This window comes from Leptopilina boulardi, unplaced genomic scaffold (genome assembly GCF_019393585.1).
Source record: "Leptopilina boulardi isolate dan_hultmark-lab unplaced genomic scaffold, ZJU_Lbou_2.1 LbouV2_51, whole genome shotgun sequence".
NCBI lineage: Eukaryota > Metazoa > Arthropoda > Insecta > Hymenoptera > Figitidae > Leptopilina > Leptopilina boulardi.
In genome coordinates, this window is record NW_026137996.1 from 2,500,095 (window position 1) to 2,522,293 (window position 22,199).

Here is a 22,199-nt window from a genome sequence, read left to right on the forward strand (position 1 = left end):
ACAAAATTCTAATGAATAGTATAATAGGAACAATTATTGCGTGAGATTTGATGATTGTAAATGATTTTGAATAACGTCACTAAAAGTATATAAATATTATCGGGAGTTATGGTCTGATCATTTGATGAGTAATAAAGTTCCAACGATATGACCCCCACGTCTTCTGCGCAAGAGCAGTAATTATTTCAGGAAAGTATCAATTCAAGTGTATCTATTATTAGTTTATACATTATAAATTTTATTACATAATTTATTTAATTTTTACATAATTTATTATTGTCAACTATTTAAAATATGTATATATATATATTAAATTTTTTTTAATTTAAACAATTTTTTTCCCTTGTATATAATTATATTTTTTATTATATTTTTTATATTAACATTTCTTTATATTTTTTCTATTTGTTTAAATTATTACCCATTATTATTTTATTTATTATTTTGTGTTAAATCTTATTTTTTTAAATAAATTGTATTATTGTAATTATAAAGGGATTAAGTTAAATTAATTATAATTTTAAAAACAAATATTATTTTAATTAACTATAATTATTTCGATTATTAATAATAGATAACAATAATTTAAATTCAATAATTATATTATATATATATATATATAATAAAAATATTAACAATTTAATATTATTTAATCTAGTGAAGTGATTTTTTTGAAATAATTTTCTTCTCAATAAAAATTATAAAATAAACAATTGTTTATATGAATTTTTTTATATCTTTATTTTTAATTAAATTTTATAAATGAAAAATTGTAGAGTACGGCACTGAAACCGGTACACCCTCTCTCCAGCTGCTTCTCTATGTGACTACCGGTGTATATTCTTCTGAAATTTCAGTATCAGCTCATTTCTTGCTCTATTCAATCGAAAAAGTCTCTAAGAATAAAAGAATATTTGAAATTTACCTGGTGAAATTATTTATTTAAAACAGTAAGTAATAATTTATTTGTAAAAATTTTTTTTTGAAATATTTTATCTTAAAAATGGCAAATAAAATATGTTTTTTTTTTAAATTGATTCATTGTATTGAAAAATTAAATCGTGTACTATTGCGTTTTGTTACATCATCAACACGTTATTCATTTTTATTAACGATATTATAAATACCAATTTTACTGTAATAATATTTATTTTTCTATAATTAAACTTTTTTAACAATGATTGAAAATTAAAAATTAATTTCTCTATTGTATAATTTATTTTTAATAATGAAATAATAATAATAATAATAATGATTGTAACAAATTTTTATTAAATATAAAGATTATTACCAGAAATTATTATTTGTTAGGTTTCTCTTTTTTATTGTTAAATTATTCTTTAAGTGATAGTAGAAGGAGAAATTATTTTTCGGAGTTAATGTCACTTAACTTATGAAACTATATATATTCAAGTTTGTTTTGTAAAAGATTATTAAATTTGATACATGAATAAAAATAATATCAATTTTTTTAGAAAAAAAATTAAGGTAATATATATAAGAGAAATCGAATTTTTGAAAAAAGTTTATTTTTTTTTTTTATTCGAAATATTAATTAACAATTTAATGTTTATTATTATCTTAACTGGCTATATGAATCATATCAACCGAGTTATATATGTGACATTTTTTTTATATTTCAAACGTAAAATATACGTTAAGAGAAAGTCATTTCTGTAAAACTAAAGTAAAATGAGATGTAATTTAAGGAGAGAAAGTAATTGGAACTTTTTTTTCTCAATAAAAAGAGCGAAATTTACATTAATTGGCTCTAAATTGTTTTTTCTATATAATTTACATATAAATTAAATTATTCGACGAAACGTTAATGTTCATTTTAGAAAAGATTAATTTTATTCTTGAGCGCATTACATTTATAATTAAACATTTGTTTAAATAAATTTTTTTTAAATTAATATAAACGTAACTATAACGTAATTTGATAGTCAATTTTTTCTATGTAAAAAAAGTGTTATGTCTAATAGGTTATATAATTAATTTTAATATTTTATAACTTAAATTATTAATAAAAATTTGTTAAATATTTGAAGGTAAAAATTTTTTTTTTCGTTCACAATTTAAATCACATGCGTCACACTATAAACACTGACGTGGACTTTGACCATTGTAATTTAGGTAAGATTCTTGTTTTGATGAGGAAAATTGGTTATTAAAGAAGAATCATTAAGAACACGTTTAACTGTACCAATGTCAGAAGTCCAAATTCCAGATTAAGATATATCTATTTATAATTCATTAATAAAGTAGAATAAATATTTTTCACTAAAAAAAAAATATATATTAAAGTTCAGTAGTAAATATTATAAAGGTTTGTTTTTTTTTCTTTTAGAAAATATAAAATGGCATCACCACCTCAAACTCCAACATCGCCTACCAACAATGGATCTCCTCATTTAGAGGCAATAGATCGAATAAAAAATATTCCTGTGATACATTCCGCAATTGAAAGAACAGGTTCAACATATAATTATCTAAAGGATTCAAATCATTTAATTAATTGGGCATTAAGTCATGCTGAAGCTGGTCTTCATTATGCCACTGCAGCAGCTGCACCAATAGCAACACCTCTAGCAAAAAAATTCGAAGGACAAATAAGCGCTGTTGATCAAAAATTATGTCAAGGTCTTGATGTTGTTGAAGAAAAAGTACCAATAGTAAAACAACCACCTCAACAGGTATATTATTATTATTATTTTTTTTTTGATAGATAAAATTTTGATTCTAGTAGTATGTATTGGAAGATTATTTAATTAAATTTGCAGATTTATGATGCAGCCAAAGAAGTGATGAGTAGTTCATTACAACCGACTGTTGATAAATTAATGACTGCAAAACAATCAGCAACTCAACAGGCTTCATCACTTAAGGAAATTAGCATAAACAAAGCTAATGAAATTCTTAACACACGTTGTGGTACTTTAGCTGTTCAAGGTGTTGACAGTACGAGTGCTCTTGTCACTAAATTATTGGATCATTTCTTCCCACCAATTCCTGGAGAAGATGCTCAACCTGGTAATTAAATTAATTGTAAAACATATTGAATTTCTTTTCCCTAATTTTTTTTTTTTCAACTTCTTTTAAAATATTTCAGCACCAGTTTCAGCTGATGAGAATAAAGTTCTACACGCTGTACAAACAATTGGTCAATTGTCAACGAAAACAGCTAATCGTGTTTATCATTCAGTTTCCGCTCAACTAAAAACAATTAAAAAAGAAGACGTCTCAATGTACATTTCAAATGTTGTCTCAATTCTTCATCTCACACATTTTTTGAATCTCGATAAAAAAGAAGGAAGTCCATCTGGATCAGAAAATAGTTCACCAACTCATTCAGAGAAAATGGAACAGAAATTATAATTTATTTCTTTAATTAATACTCTCTAAATTCTGAATTAGTTAAATTTTTTTTAACTTATTCTAATATAGAGAGTGAAAAAAAGGTGAGAGGCTTTCAAATTACAAAAAAAAAACAAAATTCTTGCTGATCATTCAACAAAGAAAGTAAATGCTGTCCTTTTTGATAAATCTGTATATATATAAAAGTGTCAATTAGTTTTGACGTCTTTTCGAAAAATTTACATATATTTAATACTAATTTAATATGAAAACATATTTGATTATATTAGCAAGAAGTTTCTGATTTTGTTACAAAGTCAATTTAAAATTCTATAAATATATTTCATTTTATAAACTTGTCAGAATAAGTTTAAAAAAAAGTAGAGATACTGATTTAATGAAATTTTTTCAGTAATTACAAACTTCCTAAGATCTTTGAATGCTTCTTAGAATGCTTTTCAATTGTCTTTCACTTATTTAACTATTGCACTAGTTCATTAATTGATTTTGAAATCGAATTTATTTTTATTATTAATTAATTATCATTCACTTTTAATTAATTTACTACTGATTCATTTGAATTTTTCTGATTTTTCAAAGAACTATTAGAATAAAACCTTTCTTAAATATTACGATAATTGAACACGTTTTAACAGGTCAAAACACGAATTGCAATTCATTAAAATGTATTTTTTTGTTTATTATTTAAAGAACTATGAAATTTTAAAATATAACTCACACGACGATAAATGAACACGTTTAAACAAGTCGAATCCCGAATAACAATTATTTAACATTATTATTATTTCGATAAATTTTCACTAATTTGTAACATTTTTACAAATGTTTACATTTTCATTTTCTAATTCAAAAATTTTCTATTTAATTTCTATCTTAATTAATAGAAAAATCACTAATGTAATGAACTGAATTATTTCATTATACCAGTATTTTACTTTTCTTATTAAATTGCTATACACAAAAAAAGGCACTCTTATTTTTTAAACAATTGCGTATTTTTGCTCCTATTTTCCTAATTCAATAATTCGTATTTCTATTTATTGATTCATTTTCCTAATATTCTAAAAATACAAAACCAATTAAAAAATAAGAATACCTTTTTTTTCATCAGAATCGAGTGTAAAATAAAAACAATGCAAAAACTATTTATACATGATATATAAATATATATGAATTAATCGACGTTGTAATTTTTAGAGTTGATTGGAAAATTTTTGAAATGACCCCAAAATTTGACTATTAAAATACATTTCAAAAGTTTATTAAAAATATTTTAGTGAACAATGTGATAAATTCAAATAAGTTTTTCTACTCTTGTATATTTTAAGAAATTTTAAAACCCCTTAAAATGATTTACTGTATTTAACATACGGATAAAATTTTCGCGTATGATTAGTAAATCAGCGTCCACTGATTGAGAGTGAAAATCATTTTATATCGCAAGTTTGTCAAAAAACTTTTTTGTTATAATATATATATTTTTTTTATTGCAAAAAAAAAAAAATTTTATATATAAAGTATTTATAAATCTTATAATGTATTAAAGGATTAACATATCTATAATAAATATTTTCAAGCAATATCAAAAATAATTGAAATTTATTTGTAATTCTATTTTTTTTTGCAAATTTTAGATAATTATTTTTATGCTTTCTAAAAAGAAGATTATTTAAAATTTTGAATCACAGAATTTTAGACAAGTGACATCTCTGTTGAGTTGCGCAAAATCGTGAAAGTCGTACTCGTTTCAAGTGGTATCGACCAAGTTGCGTGAGACAAAATAATAATGAACACACAACCTTTGGACCCCTTTGCGTGTACAAATGCATTACCTTCACGGCTACTATTACAACTAATTTTTTTAATTTATAATAATAATAACCAATATGGCTACACAAATCGAAAGTGTACATCTTTAAATTTAAAATTTTCTAAAAATTTTTCCAAAATTTTCTAAATAAGAATGAAATTTTTTTCATAAATTTAAATATATATAGGGATAATAGTGTAAGAAAAAAAATAAATTCCGGGACGGTCAGTGAACGAAGTAAACAAGATTTTTCCGCAAATGAGTCAGAGATCAAGGTACATTTTGCGTGAAATAACAATTCAGAATCAGTTGATCGTGTCGCCGCGAACAGCAAAATATCCGTGAGTATTTTTTTTTGTTTTGCTTTTTTACCACGAGAACTGACATATTCTTTTTACTGACATTTTTTTTTCAATTGTCATCGGGACTGTAGAAAGAATTTTTTTTTTTTTTTAATTATAAACAAATTTATTTTTTCAAATATCAATGTTTATAATTTTTTTTGTTGCAATTTTTATTTTTTAAGAATAAATAAAAAATTATTTCTATTATAAAAGCAAATTAATTATAAAAAAAATATTATTTTATTGTTTGAATAAAAAATTGCAAAAAAATAATAAAATAATTGTATTTTTAAAATTTGTAATTAGCGCAAAAAATATAATCTTTTGTTAAATATAATTATATTTATTAGCCTCGGCTTTTGTTATTGATATTAAATAGACACCCTTTTGACCGCAGATCTTGATATGTGAAAGCCCTCCTCCTCCCCCCCTGCAATTAAATTATTTTAAACGTCTAAATATAACAAATAGACAGAATAAATGTAATAAATAATAATATGTAATTTAAATAAAATCTCTTTGTTTAAATATCGAAATAATTTTCCTTTAATTTTAGAGAATAGAAATAATTCTTTCTTACAGGATGTAAAAAAATTTTAAAATGGACCCGGAAATACAGGATCCTATTTATCGTATACAAGCTGTTGATCGGGCATTACAAATTCCAAGTGTTAATTATCTTTGGGATAAATCAACTGAGGTTTATGGCAAGGTAAAAGGTGCCAATCAATTGACAAATTGGGCATTTGGCAGAGTTGAGAATGTCGTCAGTACTGTTCTTGAGAAATCGTTACCAGTTGCCAGGTTAATGGAAAAACCAATATATACATTGGACAAAACACTATGTCAAGGTCTTGACTTTGTCGAAGTAAAATTACCAATTATTAAAGAGGAACCAAAAGAAGTAAGAAATATTTTTTTTTTAGGGGGGGGGACAAAATTAAACAAAAAATTATTAAAAACTAGCAAAATTAAATGCGCGCAAGCGTGCCAAATTGAATATTTGTTTGTTATAAAGAAATTAAAGATTAATATTATCAAAAATAATTTAATTTATTAGAATATTATTACATATTAAATAATAATAATAATGAAAATTATATGTTTACAGGCCTCGGATTATATGACTTTTTCCGACTTTTTTCAAAAATACGACTTTTATCGACTTATTTTAATAAAATGCGATATTTTTTTTTACATTTGAAAAAAAATGTAAATAAAATACATTTTTTTAGTATAAAATTTATATCTTCTTCAAATCTTCTTCAATTCAATTATTTAACAAATTTTGAACTAAAATAATTCTTCACTAAATTAATTATTTTTAATAATTTTAATGAAATACATCACAAATTCAATTATATCAAAATTATTTTTCAATTAAAATTTTTATGAAATTTAACAATTGTTTATAATTTTAAAAAAAATCACAATAAAATTGAATTATTTTTTAAAAATTTCAATTCAAAATAAACTAAAATTCAATTATTACCCGAAATTTTAATTCAAAATCAATTAAAAATCCAATAATTATCCAAAATTTTCAATTTAAAATTTAATTATTTACAAAGTTTTCAATTTAAAATGAAATAAAATTCAATTATTTTCTAAAATTTCTATTCAAAATTAATTATCCAAATTTTTAATCAATAATGAACTTCAATTAAATTATTATCCAAAATCTCAATTAAAATTCAATTATTTCCCCAAAAATTTTCAATTTAAAATCAAATAAAATTTCACCTATTCTCAAAAATTTGAATTCAAAATTAATTGAATTTTCAATAATTTGAATTTAAAAGAATCTAAAATTTAATTATTTATAAAATTTTCCATCGAAATTTTTTTCTTTGAAATTTAATAATTTCAATTATAACTCTAAGGAAATTCAATTATTTTTAACTATTTTAATAATATTCTTTGAAAATTCAACTATCTAAAACCATTTTTCAATTAAAAATGATTTTCAAATTATTGTATTTTGTCCGCATTTTCTAATAAATTTTTAGTGAAATCATCTAAAATTTTAATTACAAAACACTTAAAGTTTCAATTAATTTCAAAAATCTCAATTTTAAATCTTTGAAAATTCAATTAAATTTAAAAAATGTTTTCCAAAAATTGTTTGATAAATTATTTTTAGTTCTGTTAAATTTAATAATTGTTTAGAAAATTAACAATATCTTTTGAAATTTAATTATTTCTAAAAATTTCAACTTTAACCCTTCGAAAAGGGATTATTATTAAAAAAGAAAATTTTTTTATTTAAAAATCTGTAAAATATTTTTGTTAAAATAAAAAACAAATCCACATTTTTTTTGGAATATAAATCGACTAAATCGACTTTTTTTTGTGTCTTTAAGTTGATTCGAGGCCTGTGTTTTTATAATTAATATTTAATAGGTATTCGTTGGCCCCTGGTACCTTAAAAATTAATTTTTAAAAATAAATTTTTTTCAAATTACTATCTTGTACGAAATTTTCTGGCGCATCTTTTTTCTCATCATAAATTTTTTGTACAATTTTTGAATCAATATACAACTTTTAAAAAAATTTCGTTGGTAAACGTTGTGTACTTAAGCTTCGTGAATTGAATTTTCGAATTTGGAATTTTAAAGAAACTTATTCCGAAATTTGGAAACACAATTATACAACTTTTGGCAAAAATGAGAAAAAGAATTGTCAAAATTTGACACGTCATAAGATTACTATTCAAAAAAAACACGTGAAATCAGAAAAGGCCAACTTCAAGTTAGGACAGAAGCATTTTATTATTATATAATAATTGAAAAAAAAATTAAATATTTATTTTAATTTAAAATTTAATTAAAAATAATGAAAAATAAATATTCATTTCATTGAATAATTAAAAATTTATGTTTAGATCTTCGATCGAACAAAATCAATAGTATCCAAACGTCTTCAACCTGCCGTTCAGACATTTAAGGATTTCAAACAAGAAACGAAGCAACGTGTGAGAATTATTACATTACGAACATATTATAAGGCACATTATTTGAGAATTTACAGTTGGCAGAAAGCTGACAAAATGATGTCCACCGAAACTGGAATTAATATTTTAAAAACTGTCGATAATACCACAGATCTTGCTGAATTAATGTTGGACAAATATTTACCAAATCCTTTATATGAAACTCATAAACATATAGGTTTGTATTAAATTTAATATTTTCAAAATAAACGTAGAATTTTATAATAATTCAAAACTTATAAAATATATTTCCCATAAAAAAAAAAAAAATTTCCATGATAGAAAAGGTAAATTTATTTTTTCCCCATACAGAAAGTGAATGCAGCGAGCATGCAAAATTGCATCATACAGTAATAAGGTTAAGTGAATTCAGCAACAGAGCATCGAGAAGAATCTATTTGGCCTTAATTGAAAGACTGCAGCATATGTATAAAATAGAAATTTTAATATTATTACTTCATGTTTTAATTGTATTTCAAATAATCAAATGTTTCGAATGGATGATTACTCTCTTTTGTAAAACAATAAGTAATTTCGTTTTCTTTGGTCTCATGTAAAAAAAAAACAATAATTATATTCCGTCATATCTAAAATAATAAGCGATTTTTTTATATATATAGAAAGTGGTGTGTAATTAATTTTGTATTAAAAAAAACATTTAATCTTTCGTCTTTATGTTGCCTTTGTAATTTATTGTACCATATATATATATATATATATATATATATATAAGGAGAGATAAAAAAAAATAAAACACATTAATTTTACTTTTAATCGATAATTTAATATTTAATCACATACATTACAAACACAGCCGATAAATCAGTTAATCAAATGTCATTAGGATACAATTAATAATACTATATACGTATAACCGTAATTAATTTTTTTTTTTTTTATTTTTTTTTTTTGTCAATGTAAGACTGTTAAATTATTTTTTTTTTCTTATAGAAGAAAATGTAGTCGTATTTTATTTATATTTATTTATAATACATGCATGAAAATGCATCGTGTGAGACAAAAATCGTTTCGTAGATTCGAGAGTCTTATATAATAATAATAATATAATAATAATCCTAATAATAATAATAATAATTTTTTTTTCCTTTTTCTTTATCGTACATACAATATGCTTTTTGTGTATATGAATGTGTCAGTGTATGTGCAGTGCAATTATTTAATTTACCTGTAATTACCTAAACATAATAATAATATAATACACATTGCGTATGAATTTTCCCTTTTTTTTCAAATAAGAAGCCCTCTCCCTAAATTTTATATAATAGGAAGAATTTTCGGAATCTGCATAATAGCGAAAAATAGTTTATGCACGGTTTTTTTTTTTTTCTGTTTTTGGACCGTCTCGGATTATTTTATATTTATATTCATCAAATCATCACAGATCGCATATCATTCACAAATTACTGTTTGCATGAAAATTAATATTAAATTTTTTCGACGATTTCAATTTATATATTATATATATATATTTTTTTTTTATTGCAATGAATTTAATGCATAATGTTTATATAAATCATAAAAGTGCACAATATAATCGTCCCCATTTTTTATATATATTTATTTAAAAAAAAAAGAATTATTGAGACTATTGATATGGACCAATAGAAACAATGATACTTTTTTTTTTTGTTTATTTTTATATATTAGCATATAATAATCACGGTATTATATAAATACGCCACACTTGACTAGATGTGAACTGAGATTTTTTTTTTTGCAAAAAAAAATAATGTTTAACAATAGGCTTTAATGATAATATTAATTTTTATTGATTTACAAATTTCTTCTTTTCAAGTACACAATTTATTTATTATACAATTAGCAAAATAATCAATTGTTTAGCGTTTTTGCAAAAAAAAGAAAAAAAAATTATAATATTTTACAGAAAATTAGTTTCTTAACTGATGATTTCTTTAATAAATGATAAAATAAGATTTTTATATAGCAAAATAGCTGCATGATTATATATTATTTTTTTGGTACATAAGGCAGGCTTTTTACTATTTCTTAATTATTTTTTTTTTTTTTACTGATTTTTATTTACATATTTATATTAATTATGGTTGTGATTCCAATTTTTATAATAATTACGTGACTGATTGGTATAATATATATATAATATTTATAATATTTATATAATAAATAATATAATATTATATTTATTGGGAAATCACAATTTGCTTGGAATCACCAAATTTTTACTGAAGGCAACGTGCATTAAAAAAGTAAGGCAATTTAAAGAATTATATCAGGATATGTCAATTTTTTTTCATTCGGTGCATAATGGCAGCAAAAATATTTTTATGGTATATTTAAATAAAATTTCAATTCAACTATAAAAAAAAAATTACTTATTCTTTTTTTTTTAAATGAATATTTAATTTTAAGTGCACGTTAATTATTCTAAAAGGCATTGGGCACGCATTAATCGAAATTCTTTTTTAAGATTTACTACACGGCAAACCGATTTATGTAATAATTATATCACATTATTATTATTATTATAACAATAAATCGAACTGCGGCGATAGTTTAATAAAATTATGAAAAAAGTGCATTAAAAAAAAAAAAAAAAAATAGTAGATATTTATGAACAGAAAAAGCATTTTTTTTCATGTTCAATTTTTCATATATTTGAATATATTTATAATATTACAAATGTTAAGATTTTATATGAGATATAATTTTTCATTAATTGCATATATAGAGTAATTATGGCGTGACATGTGTTTATATATATTTTTTCATATTTAATGTTACCGTGATCTTCATATGCAGTAATGTGTGTATTATTTTCTTTTTCTTTCATTAATTTATTAATTATTTTAAAATAAGTCATCGATATTAAGCATAATTTTTTTTTGTATTCCTTTTAATTTACATTTTAAATTAAATTTAATTTTTATTTTCCATATTTTAGTCTCTTTATAATCAGTCATTTGAAAATTTGTTTTGGTAATTATTTTATATTATATATGCATCTTATAATTTTACGTTATTTTTGTCATTTATTATTGTTTTATAAAAAAAATAATGATTAACATCGATGTACTTATGAAGTGCAAGCTTTGTAATTAATACAAGGGCCAAGAGGAATATGATCGAATAATATTGCATAATTTTATAATATGCAAATTTGAAATATTTTTTACAAATTTCCTTCTTTTGTTTTTGTTTTGCAAAACTGACAAAATTTTTCATGATCATTTTCTTCGAGTATAGAGGCTCGGTTCAACAATTTTTTTTTTTTGGTCCGTGGAGCGTTAAACATTAATAACATTAATTAACGTACTTTTTTTTTATCATCTAAGGGACTTCACTCAACAGTGTGAGGTATATAAAATGTTTTCATTGTTCTCAAGAATTTTTTTTTTCCTGATAAGAAAACTCCAAGCTTTGCCAACTTCTGTAAAAAAAAAAAAATGATTCGATTTTTCTAAAATTCTTTAATAATTCAGTGATTAAAAACAAAGTGTTCAATTTTTATCTGTTAGGAAAGCTTAGAGTCCTCCTACTAATTGAATTTTCAAACAGTCGATTTATGACGTGCGAGCTTATATATATATAACGTACGCAGATTTATGAGGATGAATTTACATTACAAAAGAGTGTTGTTATAGTTCACACCTTTAGATATTGTTTTTTTTTTTTTTCATTTTTTATTTTTTTTTTATTTCAATTTTTGAGGAAAAAAAAAATCTTATTGTTATATCACAATATCATTGGCGTCCATATTATTGGAGGCATGAGATCAATAAAAAATCTATTGTTCCAAAAATGAAACTATAACAACTCTCAATTTGTAAAAGGATTTTTGAAAATTTTTTAAACCGACGTTTTTTTTTTTCCTTTTTCTAAATTCGTTGTCTCGATTGCGACATTTTATTTATAATAATATATATATATACATATATGATTATAATTAAAATGTAATATTTAGTTGAATTAGAAATTAAAAATAATTATACGAAGAGAGAGATAGAGAGAGAGAGCGTTATATACTAATTTTTATTATTTTTTTATCAAGGCAAAAATTGAGGAACGAGATAAAAGAAGTTTATTACAACTACAAATTTAATAATAAATTGATCTCTGAGATCTAGAACGCGCGTAATTTATTAATTTTTTTTTTTACTAATATATTAAACGTATCTATTATACAATTAGAAATATTCTCAATGAGATTTATCTCGTTTCATGAATACATCAATAAATTTTTTTTTTTTAAACTTTTATTGTTACATTATATGTACGCATACGACAAAAAAAAATATGAAAGAAAAATTACAATAAAAATCACTTTTTAAAAGCTCTTGTTTTTTTTTTATAATTTCCATAAATTATTTCCTCAGACAAAAAAAATCAGATTTTTTTAAAACTGTATTTATATGTTTTTTCTTTGATTTTTTTTTCAACGGCAGTGCTTGAAATTATAGAGCAAGTGATTATTACATGAAAATATTTTTATTTTGAAAAAAAAAAATTCTCACTAAAAAAAACAAAAAATCATCAAAATTTAGAAATGAATATTTTTTAAGGGAAAAGAATAAAAAAAAACAGTTATAAATAAAAAAATTTTGTAGATTCTTTTTTTTTCTAAATTTATATTTCCCTTAGAAAATTGTCATTTCTATTATTTAGGAATCTTAAATATTTTAAAAATACGTAGAAAAAGGATAAAAATATTATTTCTGCAATTGAAAAAAGTTTTCAAATAAATTTGTTTCTTTTTTTTGCGGGAATATTTACAAAGCATCATGCAATTAAATTGGGAGAATATTTTTTAAAATGAATATTAGAATATATATATATATTGTTAATAAGGAACTTGATATAAACATTAAATAATGAATTTGATTCATGTTTAACAAGTGATAAATTTCGAGAAAATAGAATATGATAAAATATAATTGTATATATATATATGATTTATAACGTCTGATAAATTTTCTGTTAATGAAAAAAACAGTAGACGTAACAATTTAAATCTTATCAGCAGATCCTTTGGCAGTCGATATATAAATATTACAAGGGTGCGTAATTTTTTTTTTTTTTACAATAATTAAATTGATACGTTTTTTTTTTAAATTTTATTATGGTATTACGAGATTGGAACATGATTTTATTTGTAATTTCACTGCCGCACTAATTATAATTCCATTGCAATTTTTTTTTTTTATTGAAATAATTAATATTTTCTATTCCAATTTAAGTCCCTTTATTTTCAAAATAAATATAAAATAATTTTGCCATTGAATTTATTTATCAATTATGTTGAAATTTAATATTTAAAATTTGTCAAATTTTAATTATAATTATTATTTTATAAAAGAAGAAATTATTTATTAGGCGCGTTGTAAAATGAAGAGTATTTTTTTTCCAACCAAATAAAATAAAAAAAAAAAATTGTTATGTACAAGTGAAAAAAGAAATTAAGTCAGTCAATTTATGATTTGGAACGAGATTTTCGAATGAAAGCATCATATAAAAAGTGTTTGTTTTTTTTACAAAAAAAAAAAATTTAAATACACGTATAATTATTGAAATATAGTCAAATTCGATCGATTTTAATGATTTATACATTAAATTTCGAATGATAATAATATTCTAGAGTTTTTTTTTTTTTATTATTCTATCTACAAACATATTGAGTATTTGTTTAATAATATTAAATATTATTTCTTATTTTCGCTCACACATAAAAATTTACTTGGTCTGTAATTTTTTTTTGCAAACAATAAATTTTTTAAACTTTATACAAACATTTTCAATCCCTGTGTGTGTGTGTGTTTCGAAAGTGGCACTCTTTTATAAATGTAAATTAGTAGATTTTTACTAAATTAAGTACAAATTTTTCGTTTATTTAATTTTAATTTTTTATTTAATTAATTATTATATGGAAATTTAGATAATAAGATAATTTACTTAATTAAGTAATTAAAAACCTACTAATTCAGATCTTTAGAGTAAAACCTTATAGATCTCTACATGAAATAGTATTCGAATATAAAATATTTTTTAAATAATTTAAAATTATTTAATTAAAATTTATTTAATAAATAAATTAGAATAGATGTATGTTAAAAAACAATTTAATGAGATATTTTTTACTCATTAAAAGAATATTTAATAAATTCAATAGATTTAAAAAATAATTTTAAATTTAAAAACTAAAATACTATTATTTTAAATACTGTTTCACATTGTAGATTTAATGGTCAAACAAACACATATTTCGTGCATAGTATAATATAATATAGTCCCGTATTGTTTTTTTTTTTTTTTAAACAATAGTATATAGTACAATTTCAGTAATACTTGTATAGTATTTTGTCAAAAAATGGTGAATTAATCGAGAAATATTTTTATAGATAATAGGTCGGTAGCAGCATTTTTTTGGTTTTTTTTTTTTGTTTTTTTTGTTTATAATTGTATTCTAATAAGTGTACTGTGTTAAAGCTAAAGAGAAGAGTCCCCTCTTATGCAAATCGATCATAAATATAATTTTTTTTTTTTTTGGAGCATCCCAAAGCACCACGTGTATGTTACTTTCATATTCCTTAAGAAGTAATGTGTAATTTACTCTTAATATTCCGATCCAGAACTGTACACCTCGTCCTAATTTTATAAAAAAAATTAATTTTTTTAATTACAATTTTTAATTACAATTTTTAATTACAATAAATTATGAATTTATTAAGTAATCAAAAAAGACAATTACTGTACAAATATTTTAACATAAAATCAATTAGGTAAATAAATATATATATAGATATATATACTAATATACTAAATTAACTAAATAATAAGTTAATAAAATGAAAATGTTAGTTTTAATTATTAATTAATTATAACAATGAATAAATTAATATATAATAGTAATAAAATAAGAATTGATCATATATCGATAATCAATTAAAAAAATATATATTTTTTTATATTAAAAAATCCGTCTAAACTTGGAAATGTAGTTTTTGAGCTTTAGGAAGAAGTGCAGTATCAGGATCAAGTATCACGCATTAATTTATCAATAATCGAGCATTATAATCGTCATTTACAAGTCAGATGGTTCATTATTATAAGGCTACAAGGCGTCGCATGATTCACTGGCTCCCTAAATTTTTTTTTTCTTACAGAGCTTTCTGTTTTAATAGGCTCACGAATTAAAAAAAAAAGAAAAAAAAATTGAAGCTTTGTATAATTTAAAATAAAAACTATACAAGATTCTGGCGATTTTATTTTATTAATTAATTATACATATTTATTGGGATCGTAATTCTTATAAGCTGATATTCGCCAACGCGTATCGTGCGAAAACACCTTGTTATATTAATTTTTTTTTTGTTTTTTTTTCATTGAAAAATACATCTATCTTAATATTTATACTTCGCATCGAGGTTACCAATAATATATTTAAATGTTGTCGTTCGCTTCGTTTATAATCTTCTTTGACGTGTATCTAGAGGCAATGTTTTTTCTTATTTATTAATTTTTTTTTTTCTGAAAAAAATATCGTCTTTTTTTTAATTATCACCCCCGCGCAATTATTAACAAATTCAATAATTGAATCGTAAAAGATTCATTTTTCAATGTTCTTTTAATGTAACCTCGAAGTTCTCGGCGACCTACGTAACACCCTTGTAGTGTATGAAGAAAAACGTGATGAACACGAAATAAGCCGCCGGAAATGTAATCCTGGCGATTACGTCTATCGTTTTTGCCACTCTGATTGGATGAGGTGGTTCTTTTTTCCGTACCTATAAGAAATATGAAGAAAGAAAGAAGATGAAATTTTAGAATCGTCATTTCTAATTATTTTTTGAACTAGAAAAGAATTCCAATTTAGGTTTCTATAAAAAAAAAAAAAAAAAAAAAAAAGTAAAAAGAAACCAAATTTTATATATTTTAAACAATAGTTTTCTATTTGATTAAAAATAAGCCAAATAATATGAGAAAAAATGGAAATTATTTTTTTATAATTTCAAATATTGGCGCGCTATGCGCATAAGTGTATGCGCATCATTTGGAGCTTTGAGTGATCGCTCATAGGTAGCGATAGCTACTCTCTCTCACAATCAAGTTATTTTTTCCACTTTATATAAGTATTGAATTTTTTCAATCAAAATAGTAAATACAATTTTTTTTTAGTCTTCTTACAAAAGAAGACACCTAATATTACAAAATTAATTAATTTTTAAATTAACAGAATATTTAACATTTTTTTTTTACAGTAAAATATTTTGTAAATTGAATTATGTGCTATTTTTGAAAACAATTGATTTTCTTTGAAAATTAAAAGGAAAAGGAAAATTTAAAATTATTTTTTTGTAAGGAAAAAAAAATTTTCCTCACCTCAGCGGCACATCCGTTCGTAGCTGTGTGCGTACAAGGATTTGGTCCGCAATTGGTACAGGCGACTATCTCATTTGCCCCAGTGCCAGTTCCAGTGGTTGTACCGCCCTCTCGTTTCTTTTTACCCTGCGACAGGGTCTCCGTAGCAGAAATTTTATAATTTTCAAAATTCATTCGTTGAGCGAATTACTTTTGTTTTTAAAAATCCATTCAAAAAAAAAAATTTACCACCGATAGAAGCGAAAAAAAAAAATATTTTTTATACAATATTAAATATTGTATAATGAATTTCAAGAAAATAAATCTAAAATCTACGTATAAATTTTTTTTTAAGGGCAAATGACATTTGTAATGAAGAATAACTTGTTAATGACAAATTTGTTAATTAATGCAAATGATATATATATATATATATATTTCCAATTTGTGGTTGATTCGAAGGTATCTTAACTTACATCAAAATGGATTGAGATAACTGATAACAATCGGGTACAATTTGTGGTTTTGCCGTATTCCCTCGGGTCACTTTGTTAACCACCCCAAGGGAAGTACGTTGTGAGCGAGTTAATCTCAGTTTAAATTAAGTACTTCGTTGTGTGCATTAATTATACAATTTAAATTGCTATACTTTACTGGACAAATTGTGTTTGAAACAAAATATTAATATTTCCACAATTTCAAAACAATATTCATGAATTCTAAATACGGGTTTTTTTTTTTAAATAATTTTATTTTCCAAACATTTTTGTAGATTAAAATTAATTTTTCTCTTTGATAAAAAAATAAAATAAAATACACACTATGTAATTATTAGAATTAAGGTGTATTTCACTATAGTATAAAAAATTGATAACTTCATTTGGGGAATTGAAAATATTTTTCCCCGCTTTCGGTTTGATATTTGTGAACTTTCATCATATGAAACTGAAATTATACCCTCGAGGTTGTACATATATGATCAAAACTATTTTTTTCTCTTTTTTTTTGCAAAAGAAAAAAAATTTTCCTTAAAAAAAAATTGATTTATAATCTAAAAATAGAAATTAAACTTTTTTTTCTTTTTTTCGAGTGTCTTGTTTATAGATTACAATACAATTGGTTTGTGATCGGAATTCACAATATTTATGTAAGAAAAGTAGTTCGCTCAGTTCGAATAATAAAATTGTCAATAAACGATTTCGTGCCTTTCAGTATTTTCGATTTTCATGCCGTATACGGAAAAATATATCTACATATCAAAAGCGTCACATGTCAGTTGCATAAGAAAAATATTTTTCAACTTAATGCATCTTATTTACATGTTCAATTTATTCGGAAATTCATTTTTGAGAATTTTTCTTTTTTTTTATTGTTACAAAAAGAAATACGACTTTCAACTATATAAATGATTTTCAATTGAGTATATAAATAAATTGATTATTCAATGTATTTACTATTATTAAATATTTTAATTTTTTTTTTGGATTTAATTAAAAAAAAAAATTTTTTTTAATAGTTTTCCCACTCCTTGACATGGACATTAACTTTGGAAAAAAATTAATATTTAATCTATAAAATAATTTCATAAAAGAAATATTGTTATATAAATAATGTTTGATGAAAAAAAATTTTTTTTTTCCAGAGTATAAATTCTCGTTTACAACTATAAATATATATATATAATACATTATCCGACTTCTACGGAAACTTCAATATATATATTTGTAATCTGAAAATTATATACGTAGAACATAAAAAATATATACTATATATATGTGAATCGAAAAACGATTAGGCAAGAGCATGAAAATGTCATTATATAACGAGATGGATTTTCTTATATTGCAATTAATTATTATTAAAATGAATTTTTTTGATTAAAAAATAAAAAAAAAATTTTTTTTATATGTTTGCAATGGGAATCGTTAAGCTTATTATATGCTACAATAAAGCTTCAATCGGGGTCAGTTGCAAAGCGATTGTCGGTATCACAGTCAAGGCATGATTAAGAGCACTTTTGGTTGGCGTTGATTTATGCGCTTGAGAGCTATTATTTCCATATTTTTTTGGAATGTGCGAACTCGTGAATTTTTTTTTTTTAAATTTTTAATTCTCTGTCATTGTCTTTTCTGCCTACCGAGCATCTCTATTCAAAAAAAAAAAATATCTAAGAAAAAAACATTTTTTTAAATAATAATTCCAAAAAAAAAAGATAATTTTTGAAAAATTTTTCTATTTTTTTTTTTTAATAGCGATTAAATAATAAAAATAATATTTATTTATTTATGTAAATAGAATTTAAAGTTTTTATTTATAATTTTTTTTTTAACGTTCATATAACAGAATCTTGAAAGAGAAAATTAAAATATTAAAGCACCTCTTCGAGTCCATCTAGAATTTTTTAATTTAATAATCAACAAAAAAAAGCAAAACATTTTTTAAAGTGTATTTTTTTTAGATATTGTATTTTAATATGATTTTTTAGTTTTTATTTTTATGAGGGGTTGTGAAGGTTGTCAAGCAAAAAAAAAAAGCATTACATATAGCATAACAGGCAAATTTTGAGAGTGAGTTTTTGATAATTTTAAAAAAAAATTATAACAATAAATTTAAGTCACGAAATTAGAAAAACAGTCATAAACATAAAAAATTATTTGGAAAATTTGAAAAAGTAATATCGATAAAAGAAATGTTAAATTAAAAAATTAAACTTAGAAAAATATACAAATTAAAATTTCGATTTTTTTTCTTCTTCTCGTAATTGAATAAGTAAACGAAAAAAATTATTATAAATTCAAAAGAAGAAAATATATTTTTTACCTATATAAAATAAATGAAAAAGTTTGTCATAAAAGATAAATTTTTTTGAAATTATATGATTATTTACAATATTGCTATGGCATAGTAAAATGTAAAAATAACGACATGCACAAGCTGAGCAAGTAAAAAAAAATATCTGCACTTTAATAATATTTTATCGTAAAGAAATATTCTACACTTGAATGATTATTAAGCAAAATTGATTTATATAAAAATATTCAAGCTATTAAAAATTTTAATCGAGGAATAATAATTAGAAAAAAGGCAAAAATTGTCAATTGATTGACTAAATTATTTGTAAAATATTTTTTTAGAAGAGAAAAAAAAAAAATACAGAAAATCTTTATTATAGGTTTTTTTTTTTTATATATGAAACTACAATTTTCTTTCTGGATACTATTAATTTTATCGACGTACACTTAATGTGTTTGATGTACAAATTTTATTGAGATTAAACGTCTATTGATGACATAAAAATATAATTTACTCTCAATATAATTATAAAAAGAATTTTTTCAGAGATAATAAATTTTATAATTATTTATTAATTATTATAATTCTAGTAATTATATTTACTATACTATTTATAGTATTTATAGTATTTATAGTAATTATGGTAATTATAGTAATTATAGTAATTATAGAAATTATAGTAATTATAGAAATTATAGTAATTATAGAAATTGCAGTAATTAATATAATGAGTACTCAATATAATTATATTAAGTATATATTTATTATATATTCAATATTTGTATATATTTTGTTATTATAATTGTGAAACAAATTTTTTTCACCTTATATAAAATTAAAACATCTTTTTTCATAATTAATATGTAAAAAAAAATTACAAAAGACAAAGATAAGTGCATGCTGAACATTTAAAAAAAAACAACAATAAAAATGCTGCAATACATTTATATTTATAGCAAAGGATGGTATTATATTGGTGGCCCATATTTTCAAAATTTATACAGAAATCAGGAGGCCATAAATGAAAATTGAAAAAATGAAAAAAAATTTTCATTATTCCCATATGGAAAAAGTAAATATAATTTATATTTTAAATTGAGTATATATTTTTTATATTTAAATTATGTAAAAATTATATTTAATTTTTGTTCATGGAAAAAAATTAAATATAATTTAAATATAATTTATATATAAAATATATATACTCAATTTGCAATATAAATTTTATTTACTTTTTCCACATGGGTTGCAATATTCAATTCCCAATTGTTTTTTTAAAAACTAAGATAAAAGCGCGAATTTCAAAATATAATGGCAAGGGACCTTAAAGAATAAGAAGAAAGCAAACGATTATAGAATAAATTTTTTTTTTAATTTACGTTATATCATGCTCCCTTCTTATTCAAAGGAAATTGAAAGAGGCAAAAAAAAAACTACTGTATATATATTTATATATACGCCAAAGTGTTTTTACGTCGCGGGCATGCTCGGTGCACGAGAATAAAAAAGTAAAAAATTAATTTTTCGGGGTCTTATGGCCCCATTAAGGGTTTTTAACGAGCATGTATGTGGGCGCTGTACAAACTTCCAAAATTTCAGTCTCTGAATTTAATTTATTAAAGAAAAATAAACATTTTATTTTTAATTTTTTTTCTAAATTCAAAAAAATTTATTTTTTTTTCAGTTTGGCTGAAACGTGAGAAGTTTTAACAGTACCCGAAGGCGAAGAGGGATCTTACCAAAGGGCTGGCCAATATAATCCCTATCCTGCTGAGCACCGCTGGAAGCCGCTGCAACATCACAGACACCAAACAAAGAGACTTACTCACCAACATTCCACCAACCAAACTTTTTTTTTCTACTAACCGATTTTTTTCATTATTGTTTCCTCCTCTATTATTATTTATTAATTTTTTTTTTTTTTTTTTTTTGAGTAAAATATCGATTTTTATTAGACGATTTTTGGTGCGAGGATCTACTATATATATATGTACTAGAAGAGCGCTCGGAGGCTAAAGGTTAATGCTTTAGAGGACCCTTGAGAGTAACTGCAATGAAATATCCCACGAAAATGATTTAGCGAATGAGTTTTCGATTTTACGGCCGGTTGTCATTTCAAATTTGTTGTTTTATATCCAACATTCACAAAATTACACATATATAAAAAAAATGAATATACAATTCCAAAAAAAAACAAATTAATTGAGAAATACCGTTGTGTAGAATTAAAAAATTGATAAACGTACAATTCGTTTCCTAAAAAAGCGAAAAAATTAAAATTTATTATTTCAATCATAATAAAAATAATGACAATAAAAGATCCATATATAATTGAGAGAGCTGAATAATTACGTTTATTTAATTGACAATTTACGTTTATCACAACAATAAATGATTTATAGAGTATTTAGTATAGTAATAAATATTTATTATTATCATAAAGATTATGATGATTTTTTTTTTAAAACAAAACTCATATAACGTGGAATATTTCAGCATCTCGCTAAAGGTCAATATTGTTAATTTTCTG

General features: G+C 22.2%; 3 protein-coding genes across 21 annotated transcripts in view; 2 read left to right on the forward strand and 1 right to left on the reverse strand.

Moving 5' to 3' along the window:
* The first annotated feature begins 782 nt into the window (after nucleotides 1-782).
* Nucleotides 783-4,010, forward strand: LOC127289771 (lipid storage droplets surface-binding protein 2-like). The gene is made up of 4 exons (XM_051317937.1): nucleotides 783-950; nucleotides 2,351-2,696; nucleotides 2,784-3,033; nucleotides 3,113-4,010. The coding sequence occupies exons 2-4, from the start codon at nucleotides 2,361-2,363 to the stop codon at nucleotides 3,376-3,378; spliced, it is 852 nt and encodes a 283-aa protein (XP_051173894.1). The 5' UTR covers nucleotides 783-950; nucleotides 2,351-2,360; the 3' UTR covers nucleotides 3,379-4,010.
* Nucleotides 4,011-5,167: 1,157 nt separating this feature from the next.
* On the forward strand, nucleotides 5,168-9,195 carry LOC127289772 (lipid storage droplets surface-binding protein 2-like). Its single transcript, XM_051317938.1, has 4 exons — nucleotides 5,168-5,529; nucleotides 6,115-6,436; nucleotides 8,417-8,702; nucleotides 8,837-9,195. The coding sequence occupies exons 2-4, from the start codon at nucleotides 6,134-6,136 to the stop codon at nucleotides 9,079-9,081; spliced, it is 834 nt and encodes a 277-aa protein (XP_051173895.1). The 5' UTR covers nucleotides 5,168-5,529; nucleotides 6,115-6,133; the 3' UTR covers nucleotides 9,082-9,195.
* Nucleotides 9,196-15,874: 6,679 nt separating this feature from the next.
* LOC127289764 (glutamate-gated chloride channel) overlaps nucleotides 15,875-22,199 on the reverse strand; it is a 100,880-nt gene continuing 94,555 nt past the window's right edge. For 8 of the 19 annotated variants that reach the window (XM_051317920.1, XM_051317919.1, XM_051317928.1 and 5 more), the window contains 3 exons: nucleotides 21,409-21,459; nucleotides 16,898-17,014; nucleotides 15,875-16,302 (listed from right to left, as the gene is read on the reverse strand). In XM_051317920.1, coding sequence (XP_051173877.1) covers nucleotides 16,171-16,302; nucleotides 16,898-17,014; nucleotides 21,409-21,459 — 300 coding nt within the window. In that variant the 3' untranslated portion in view covers nucleotides 15,875-16,170. Of the gene's footprint in view, nucleotides 16,303-16,897; nucleotides 17,087-21,408; nucleotides 21,460-21,489; nucleotides 21,718-22,199 lie in introns of those variants that run through there. The other 11 variants (XM_051317923.1, XM_051317926.1, XM_051317918.1 and 8 more) reach the window with 5 other exon arrangements.